Source organism: Dipodomys merriami, unplaced genomic scaffold, assembly GCF_024711535.1.
Source record: "Dipodomys merriami isolate MVZ:Mamm:240054 unplaced genomic scaffold, mDipMer1.0.p SCAF_59, whole genome shotgun sequence".
NCBI lineage: Eukaryota > Metazoa > Chordata > Mammalia > Rodentia > Heteromyidae > Dipodomys > Dipodomys merriami.
Genome location: NW_027206168.1, coordinates 4,918,941 through 4,929,477, shown reverse-complemented (window position 1 = coordinate 4,929,477; position 10,537 = coordinate 4,918,941). Strand labels below are relative to the sequence as shown.

General features: G+C 45.7%; 1 protein-coding gene and 1 long non-coding RNA gene across 3 annotated transcripts; one reads left to right on the top strand and one right to left on the bottom strand.

The window, feature by feature from the left end:
- Positions 1 to 710: 710 nt before the first annotated feature.
- Positions 711 to 1,570, top strand: LOC138813311 (uncharacterized). Its single transcript, XR_011367744.1, has 2 exons — positions 711 to 1,295; positions 1,382 to 1,570. It is a non-coding gene; the product is annotated as an uncharacterized lncRNA (long non-coding RNA).
- Positions 1,571 to 3,917: 2,347 nt separating this feature from the next.
- Mis12 (MIS12 kinetochore complex component) lies at positions 3,918 to 10,529 on the bottom strand. Of its 2 annotated transcripts, XM_070001701.1 has the most exons (3): positions 10,367 to 10,529; positions 9,948 to 10,082; positions 3,918 to 4,620 (listed from the first exon to the last, which is right to left on the bottom strand). In XM_070001701.1, the coding sequence occupies exon 3, from the start codon at positions 4,575 to 4,577 to the stop codon at positions 3,957 to 3,959; it is 621 nt and encodes a 206-aa protein (XP_069857802.1). In that variant the 5' UTR covers positions 4,578 to 4,620; positions 9,948 to 10,082; positions 10,367 to 10,529; the 3' UTR covers positions 3,918 to 3,956. The 2 variants fall into 2 exon arrangements, with proteins under 2 accessions (XP_069857802.1, XP_069857803.1); XM_070001702.1 differs by lacking the exon at positions 9,948 to 10,082.
- Between the last annotated feature and the right edge of the window lie 8 nt (positions 10,530 to 10,537).

Here is a 10,537-nt window from a genome sequence, read left to right as displayed (position 1 = left end):
AACAAGCCTACCTACGCAAAGTCTCCCGAGTGGACCCCAAAAGCTGGAAGCTGGGGAGCCAACCTCAGCAACAAGGCTGTGAGCAGGGGAGGAGCTACGCAGAGCAGCACCCGGGCTGACAGGCCTAGAGGACACTGTGAGCCCACCCCCCCTCTGCCCCATTGGCTCTGCCCCTGCCCCACCCCTCTGAGAATAGCAGAAATACTACGCTCTCCGCTCGGATCCAGCTGACCTGTTTGCCTATGCTCTATCTAGCCATGCCAATGGCTAATAGTTACTTTCTGCGTAGACCTCTGGGCCTGGAGATGTACCCAGATTCTGATCTGGAGTGTGAAGGCTTTTTGGATAATCCTCTGGAACAATTCTCATCTGCCCGTCGGCTCCGGTGGTACTCTGGCAGCAAGAAATCTGGACGTCGCAGAGCGAAAGCACAAGGCTCCCGCTCCTGGCAGCAGCTAAAAATGAGCTCACGTACTCGTCGTACCCGGCATATGCGTCGTACCCTGTATATTCCACGGAAGGAAGCGCCTCCACCGGAAGCGGGGTGCTACCTGGACCATTATCCCCGTCTTTCATTGTTCATCAATGCTGCCATTGCATTTTCCATCATTTCTTACATTTTTGCCTGTATCAATTTACAACTTGTCTGAGTAGTCAGGGAGGGACCAGTGGGCTCAGATCTGGGGGTGGGGGGTGGGGGACGGGAAGGGGAGAGAAAAGCTTAACATTTTGTTTTGGGACGTACTGCATTTTCGTATAGCTTTTGGCTGCTTGTCTTCTGTGTTGTCTGTGTTGTCGGATTCATGCGTAAGAAGGCCAGTGAAATATTTATACGACCTGTAATGTTGAGAGTTCTGTTTGTAATTAGGATCGCGTGGCTGTATCTTACCGCTTGTGGATTTGGCATACAACTATCTGAACATTTTGCTAGTAAGACAGCGCAGAGAGAGCCTGACCTGTTCCTGAGCCGATGCGCCACTGGAACCCGCGGCTTTGCAGAGAATCAGACTGGACAGTGGCCCCGGGATTCAACGTGGCCCCAGGAGGAGCCAGCGGCGTGTGGGGACTGACGCAGTGAGAAATCAAAGCACAGGGGGGGCTGGCCGACGCTAGCGGGCGTTCCGGGGCGCGCGGCCAATCCAGGCACGCGGTGGAACATCGCGCGGCCAATCCAAGCACGGGGTCGATCCGCTGCGCGCTCGCGCAGTTGACCCAGGAGCGCTGGTGACCCGGATGCACAAGGATGTGGGTGCGCACTGAGCACACAGACACCACCGGAGCGTGGGCTGGCCGCGGTAAATGGCGTTGGTCTAGGCCCTATGCTTCTTCCCCAGGGGTTTGCAATGGCGCGTGTTGCATATATATATTTTTTCTACCGTAGATTCGTGTTGTCACTGCTGACCAGAGCTGAAGACAGCCTGTGGTGTGGAGAAAAGACCTCGAGCCGGACCTGTCTTAACTGGAAAGCCATGCCCAGAACGTGTAAATTTCGCAGTCTAATATTGCATACATTTTAAAGAAATGTCAGTAATTGTGGTACCATGGGTTAAATAAATCAATTTTGTCTGTCTTCGTTGTCAATTCTCCATTCATTTCCACCAGTTTAGTGGGCTCTGCGGGTTGCCATAATCCTGCCCACCCTGAAGATGGCGCTCACATATCCTCCCCTAGTCAGCCCCAAATTAACAACTTTCCCCTTGGCAAGTTCCCACAACATCCAGTACACTTTAACAGCAGATTTTTCATTACTGCATTACCCACTGCTCCACAGTATTTTGTAAGGAACTTCTGTAAGGAGGTAGCTTACACCGTAATCCTAGCTACTCAGTAGGCTGACATCTGAAGATCTCAGTCCCTGAGTCCTGCTAGTCCAGGCAGGAAAGACTAGGCTTATCTCTAGCTACCCCCAAACCAGCCAGAAATGGAGTCATGCCTAAGCAGTAGAGCACCAGACTTATGCAAAAAAGCTGAAAACATAGCATGAGGTACTGAGTCAAGCCCCAGTACCAGTCCATACACACATACACTAGATCAATTAGCCAATAAATAAGACACATCTGGACCACTACAATCCTTCAACCAAACTTGGAATTTTCCCCATTTCACCCCACATCTTTATAAATTGTTTTTCTTTTTTTCTTTTTTGCCGGTTGTGGGGCCTGAACTCTGGGCCTGGGCGCTGTCCCTCAGCTCTTCAGCTCAAGGCTAGCACTCTACCATTTGAGCCACAGTGCCACCTCCGGCTTTTTCTGCTTATGTGGTGCTGAGGAATAGCACCCAGGGCCTCATGCATGCAAGGCAAGCACCCTACCACTGAGCCACCTTCCCAGCCCCCCTGAGCTTTTTTTTTGCTCAAGGTTAATACTCTACCACTTTGACCCAGAACTCTACTTCTGATTTTCAGGTGGTTAATTGGAAGTAAGAGTCTCACAAACTTTCCTACGTAGACTGACTTGAACCATCAGCCTCCTGAGCAGCTAGGATACCAGTGCCCTGCATGCCTCTAGTCCTTTTGTCTCAATCTTCCTCTAGCTTTCTCTTACAATGACATTATCACTGGATTTTAGAGCACATACAAAATCAAGATGATGTAATCTCAAGTTCCTGACTCATGCTCATATTCAACGACTCCCAAGAATTAGGACATGGACATATCTTTTTATGGGATCCCCATCCAATCAAGTGCATTTAGAAGATTTGAAATGAACTACAAATGTGAAAGTTTTCATCTCAGTAAAAAGTCATATAAGGAAAGAAACATCCCATGATAGACAATAGAAAACTCAAGTTTTAAAAGCAAATACGTGTGCACGCATGTGTACAGAATTAGAAATAGGATTTCTTGATAATAAACAGGCTTTCTAAATCCAATATTTAATTGCTAATATTAATACTCTTACGCCTGGTACATATATAGGAAGAACTCCAAAGCCTGTTCTTTTGGATAGCAGAAGGCAAGTGATACCTTAAGAGTACTCACTGCCATTCCTCCTCTTCCTTGGGTGACTTGATGGTACAAAGTATTTTGATGCTTATGAATGTGAATAAGTAAATGTTAGGTACAAGGCAGATTCTAACTAAATGTACATGTACATTTCATAATTGGAGTATGCCACAGGTGGCTTTTCCTCTACCAGTGGGATCCGTTTGCTGTCCTAGATCTTCTCCTGCTAGATTCCAATGTAGTCAAAGCCTTGTCCATGGAAAGTATTTTGGAAACAAAGCCAACTTCTCTACCAAAGCTCAAAGTTGTCTTTTGTTTTTTGTAATCTCTTTCTTATAAAAAGTTACCAACCGTTTAAATAGGGATACAGGTGGACCTATTGCAACAATGAGATGTACAAGTCATTATGTCGAAAATGAACTTTACAACTTTGGTGGGGGGGGGGCCGCAGAGAGGATTGGGTGGGGGAGTGGGAGGAGGATGGGAAGGGATGGGAAGGGGAAACAAAGGAGGAGGCTACAATGCTTGATAAGAAATGTACTCATTATCTTGCCCATGTAATTGTAACCCCTCTGTACAGTATTTTCACAATAATAAATAAATAAATAAAAGTTACCAACTTCCTCATGTAAGGAAAGTTATGGCTGAGAACAAGTGTTCTGTGTTGGCAGGCCCCTAGAGCAATGCATGGTTAATGAAGAGCCACTTGCTTTAAGTTTCTCATTTGTTCTCTTCCAAAAATAACCCATGGGACCAATATCACAAAGGACTTATCAAAGCACACCTTTACAAAAACTTTGGTTATGTTTCAACTTTTATCATGTCTCCAGATAAGCCATTATTGAAACCAAGAATCCCATCCCACTCGTTAGAGGCCTCTCATGAACAAATTCTTCCGAGAGTAGTTCAAGGCAGCACACAGATGCTTCAGGAATGGATCAATAAAGATGTGGAACACATAAAAAAAAGCGAACAAGCTCTAATTTTTTAATAGTCTCTTATTATTGAGGAATTAAGATGTTTTCAGTTTTTTGTTTTCCTTTTCCACATTGTCTCGGATGTTCTTGAGTTTTCTGGAGTTTTGGACCATGGATACCAAACTCTCCCTAAAATCACTAGTCCCATGATCTCTGCCAATGTTTTCAAGCTCATCAAACAAGGATAAGGTCTGTTTGAGTTTGGCCTGAACAATTTTTTGCTCTTCTAATTCAGTAAGAAGGGCGTGCTTCGTACATAATTCAGTCTTATACTTGTTTTGTAACTCTTCAATTTCTTTTTGGAGAAGCTGAAATTCTTCCTCACTATATGGATGCGTCTCCTGACATTTATCTTCAGGAAGCAAGATGTTTGGAGGAATATGCAAAATCAACTGCAAAAACAGGTGTTCCATTTTGCCAAAAAGGTTATCAAAACGTTCTTTCATGAAACAAAGAAACTTCTCTGTGCATTTACGAATTTGGACTGGGCTAAGCTCACAGTCTGGGATTCCTTCTAGCTTCTTCAGAATAACCTGTTCAACAGCCTGCATCACTTCAAATAGGTAGTCTTGAAATGCAATGTAGATCCTCAGCAGGCAAGTCTGTGGTGTGAAGCCAAAGAACTGCGCCTCATAGGCCATTGGATCCACAGACATTTTGGTTTAATTTGCTATTCTTAGTTGCCAAAAAAAAAAAAATCTGCAAAGGTAGAAAGAAAAGAAATTAATGTGAATTTTAAGACATATAATCAGCTAGTGACTCATACCTGTAATCCTCACAACTTGGGAGGCTGAGATTGTTAGATCACAGTTTGAGGCCAGCCTGGGGAGAAAAAAGTTCTTGAGATTCCTTCTCCAGAAGAACTGTTCTCTTAGCTACCAGGAAGTCCAACATGGATGAATCCTAGACACCTATCTCAAAAATAATGAGCAAAACAAATTTGGGCTGGAGGCATGACTCAGCCATAAGGGACTTGTCTGGCAAGGGTAAGGATGCAAACTTCAAATTTCAGTACAGAGGGAAAAAATCAAGAGGATCTGGGCAAGGTGATACATAATCTGAACACAGGAGGCAGAGGCAGGAAGATTGCCAGTTTGAGGTCAACTGGGCCACTAGTTTGTTTCAAAAAAACAAATGATACTAATCATTATCAAGAGTAACAGCAAAGTAACGAATCACATCACAAACAGCAAGCAAAAATAGTAAGTTTGTGTAGCTTGATGTTACTTCCAGGCCTAATTGTCAACTGAAAGGTATAAACTTTTGCCTCTCTGGGACTTAGCGTATATCCTTCTTTCTCCTTTGACTGTTCATTTTTCCTCATTTCTCATTTATTTACTTTCAACTTTTTTTTCCTTTGTACTGGCTTAAACTTAGGGTCTAGGTGCCATCCCTGAACTCTTTTGCTTACGGCTAATGCTCTTACTTGAATCACAGCTCTACTGGCTTTTGCAGACAATAGAAGAAATGAACCTCATAGCTTTTCCTATCCTGGCTGGTTTTGTTTGTTTGTTTTTGTCAGTCATAGGGCTTGAACTCTGGGCCTGGGCACTGTCCCTCAGCTCTACCACTTGAGCCACAGTGCCACTTCCAGCTTTTTCTGTTTATGTGGTACTGAGGAATTGAATCCAGGGCCTCATGCATGTGAGGCAAGCACTCTACCACTTAGCTACCTTCCTAGCCCTCCTGGCTGGTTGATCCTTACATCTCAGTATTCTGAGTAGATAGGATTACAGGTGTGAGCCACCAGCACCTAGCTTATTTTCAATTGTTATTTGGCATATGTTATATTGTATGTAAGATTTTCAGTATGACCTTTTTATCCATGTATATAATGTAGTTGGCACCTACGCCTCTATCATTTTTTATCTCTCATTTCTCACTTAAGCACATAGTTCAATGTTGTGAACTTTGAAATTTACACAGATGACATTATACCTACAGAGACTCTCAGTTTTTTGTTTGTTTGTTTTTTTTTTGTTTTATTTTTGGGTCCGGTCGTGGGGCCTGAACTCTGGGCCTAGGTGCTGTCCCTCAGCTCTTCAGCTCAAGGCTGGCCTAGCACTTTACCACTTGAGCCACAGCGCCACTTCCGGTTGTCTGGTGGTTAATTGGAGATAAGAGTCTCAAAGACTGTTCTGCCTGGGCTTTGAACCACGATCCTCAGATCTCAGCTTCCTGAGTAGCTAGGATTACAGGTGTGAGCCATCAGTGCCTGGTCTCCTCTCTCTGGGCCTGGGCGCTGTCCTTCAGCTCTTCAGCTCCTGGCTAGCACTCTACCACTTAAGCCACAGTGCCACTTCTAACTTTTTCTGCCTATGTGGTGCTGAGGAATTGAACCCCGGGCCTCATGCATGCAAGGCAAGTGCTCTACCACTGAGCCACCTTCCCAGCCCTTAAATTAGTTTTTTTTTGTTGGTCATGGGGCCTGAACTCTGGACCTGGATGCTGTCCCTCAGCTCTTCAGCTCAAGGCTAGCGTTCTACTACTTGAGCCATAGCACCACTTCCGGGTTTTTCTGCACATGTAGTACTGAGTAATAGAACCTAGGGCCTCATGCATGGGAGGCAAGCACGCTACTACTGAGCTACCTTCCCAGCCCCTAAACTAGTTTTTTTTTTTTGGGGGGGGAAGGAGAGTCCAATCATGGGGCTTGAACTCTGGGCCTGGACGCTGTCCCTCAGCTCTTCAGCTCAAGGCTAGCACTCTACCACTTGAGCCACAGCACCACTTCCGGCTTTTTTCTTTTTGCTTATGTGGTGCTGAGGAATCGAACCCAGGGCCTCATGCATGCAAGGCAAGTGCTCTACCACTGAGCCACCTTCCCAGCTCCTAAACTAGTATTTTTAATGTCTGCCTTTTTGATTTATCTTTAGGTCAAAAACACATAGGTATATCTGTAATATGCATTATATATACATATAAGTATGTATATATTTCCAAGTATAATAGGCTTATTGTTTCTGTGCCAGTCCTGGGGCTTGAACAAAGGCTGTCCTTAAGCCTTTGTACTCAAAGCTAGTGCTCTACCACTACTTCTGGCTTTTTGGGTTTAATTGGAGGTAAGAGTCTCATGGACATTCCTGTCTGGTTGGCTTTGAACTGCAATCTTCATATCTTAGTTTTTTTTGTTTTTTTGGGTCCGGTCGTGGGGCCTGAACTCTGGGCCTGGGCGCTGTCCCTCAGCTCTTCGGCTCAAGGCTAGCGCTCCAACACTTGAGCCACAGCACCACTTCTGGCTTTTTTCTTTTTCCTTATGTGGTGCTGGGGAATTAAACCTAGGGCCTCATGCATGCAAGGCAAGTTCTCTACCACTGAGCCACCTTCCCAGACCCCATATCTTAGTTTATGATTACAGGTGTGAGCCACTGTATGCAGCTGTTAGAGGTTTTTAATATGCACATTAACATTCGTGTGTGTGTGTGTGTGTGTGTGTGTGTGTGTACCACTTTTGGGGCTTGAACTTAGGGCCTAGAGCACTTGCTTTGTTTTCTGCTAGGGCTGTCCCTCTTCCATTGAGATATACCTCCCCTTCCCCTTCTGAATGCTAATGTTTTTATGTTTGAGATCATTTCAATTATTTTACTCAAGTTTACTTACTGGCTCTGACTGGAGTTTTTCAATATTGCATGCATATACTACACCTAAAGCCTCCATTCTCCTTGACAAACACCTTATTTGCTTCCACTAACTGGAAAGGGAAACCAGGGCATTAGGCACCGAGAGCAAGTACTCTACCACTGAGCTACATACATTCTTAGTCCTGCTTTCAGCATGCTACTAACAGAAAACTTCTAAAGAACATTTTCCTGCCGGGCACCAGTAGCTCTTGCCTATAATCCTAGCTACTCAGGAGGCTGAGATTTGAGGATTGAGGTTCAAAGCCAGCCCAGCAGGAAAGTCCATGAGACTTTTATCTCCAATTACCACCAGAAAACTAGAAGTGGCATTGTGGCTCAAGTGGTAGAGCCTTCGCATTGAGCCAAAGAGCTGAGGGACAGCATCCAGGCCCAGAGTTCAAGCCCCACAACTGACAAAAAAAAAAAAAAAAAAAAAAAAAAAAGCAATGCCAGGTGCTGGTTTCCTGGTGCTAGCTGCTCATGTCTGTAATCCTAACTACTCAGACCTTAGTTGAGGTCCAAAGCTAGCACAGGCAGGAAAACGCATGAGACTCTTATCTCCAATTAGCCACCAAAAAGCCAAAAAAGAGCTGTGGTTCAAGTGGTAGAGCACTAGCCTTGACTCAAAAAGTGAAGGAACAATGCCCAGGCCCTGAGTTCAAGTACTGGCACAAGCAACATTAAAAAAAATTTATCTGGCCTCACACACTGGCTAGACCACCTATACCTCTCCCTGACTAATGTTTAAAATGAATGACTTTACTAAGCTAGAATATTTCTATTATTCAAATAGGTTGGTGATTCATTACAAACTGCCCAAAAGACAAATTAACTTTAATGTCCCCTACATTTCTCTAACCTTTTGCTTCAAAATTTCCACTAATCCTGCATTGTGATGATAGTCTAGCACTCAAATTGAAAAGTTCATCTTAAGCCAACCTTCAAATTCCCTCCCTCCCTGGAGTAGAGCTGTGAGACCTAGAAAGGGGTAGGAGATTGGAAGGCCATTTCAACAACACTCAGATGGCAGAGAGCTGGGACCTGGAAAGATCAAACAGTCTAGGAAAAACAAAGGCTCAAGCTTCTACATTAAGTGTGAGCTGCCTGGGCACCAAATGTCTGAAACCCTGGGAAAAGATGAAAGTCTACATTAGTGTTGGGAGTGTTTATTGCTTTCTTCCACTTCCTATGGAAGTCAACACTGTATACTGTCTCCAGTTATATAATAAATATATAATAAATAACTTCATAAACAGATTGGTACCTTACTCTCTGCATGTACCTGTAGTCACCTCCCTTGTACTGAACTACATAAAATGGCTTATCCAGATCTCGGGATTCAGAAGATGAGGTAAACTCTAGATCCCATGGTGCCCCCTTTCCTATCCTCTCTCAGTTCTCCTGTCCTGTATCCCATCTTCCTGCTATCCCTGGTCATGGTTAGTGACACTTGCCTTTCTTCCTGATGAGACAGTGTCAATGTTTTGTTGTATGTTACTCATTCCCCCCCCCCTTCTATTTTTCTCTTCCTTTTAAGTCAGACAGGGTGACCTCTAATTTGCCCAGGCTGACCTAGAACCTTAGATTCAGTCTCTACCACAACTTCCCAGTTGGGGCCAAGGCACATGCCACCATTCCCAGTTTTAGCCTTTTTTTTTTTTGTCAGTTGTGGGGCTTGAACTCTGGGCCTGGGTTATCCTTTATTTTAAAAACCATTTTCCAACTGTTTACTGGTTTCTTCTTTACCAGACCTGATAGTCATTCCCTTGCTCCATAATTCATTCTTTCTTTTTGTTGGTGATGCTTTTGGAGCTTTGAGATCAGGGACTAGGCACTATCTCTGAGCTTTTTGGCTCAAAGCTGGTATCCTACCACTTGAGCCACTGTCCTACTCATGGCTTTCTGGTGGTTAATTAGAGATAAATCTCAGGATTTTCCTGCCTGGGCTGGCTTCAAACCGTCATGTTCAGACCTCAGCATCGTGAGTAGCTGGGATTATATGAGTCACTGGCTTCTGGCACTGTTCCATAACTCTACAGTGGTTCTTTATAACCTACAGAATATCGCCTTATGTTTTTATGCTCTCTTGCCAAGACCAGCCTAGTATACTCCAACCAAACCGAACTGTATTTTCTTTCATGTGGGGAGGGGGGGGGGGCCTCGGGGAAGGAGGTATTCCTGGGGCTTGAACTCAGGGCCTAGGTGCTATCCCTTGGCTTTTTGTGCTCAACCACTTGAGCCACAATTCTGGTTCCAGCTTTTGGGTGGTTAATTGAAGAGTTTCACAGACTTTCCTGCCTGAGCTGATTTGGAACCGTGAACCGTAATCCTCAATTCTCAGCCTCGTGAGTAGTTAGGATTGCAAGGCGTGAGCCACCGGCGCCGGTCTGAGGTATGTTTTCTTACCTCAGGTAGGCGATTCTCCAGCAAACAGACTTCAAGGGTCAGCTCTGATGCACCTGACGGGCCGGCCCCTCCCACTCCCGCCTCTGAATCTGATGAGCCTCTCCTTGCGTGGCAGATCCCGTTCTGATTGACGAACTACCGCGAGAAGGACGAGACAGTGGCAGAAGGGCCTAAGAAGCCTAGACGATCGTAGTTGCCTCAGGAGCTTCCGATCCCACAGGGCCGGGCCTCAACTGCGCAGGGCAGGAGCTGCTTCCAGTCGCGTCCGGCTCCCAACCACTCCTGCGGCCCCACGGCATGCTGGGATCCCCCAGTGTGTGACCGCGGCCAGCTGCCCCTACGAGGCCGCTGCAGCCTGCTGTGAGACCTGATCAGGTCCTGCCATTCCACAGAGAAAACACAGTCCCTGCTGCACTTACCGGCTCCGGTGGTGATGAAACCGCCCACACCGCATCACATCGGACTCCCGCCGCCTCCTTTCAACCACGGCGCACTGCGAAAGGTGGGCGGCGGCGGCACCAACCCCCTCCAAAGCCCGCGGATTGCGCGCCTCCGCGAACAAACGCAAAGGCGGGCTGATCCCGCGCCTC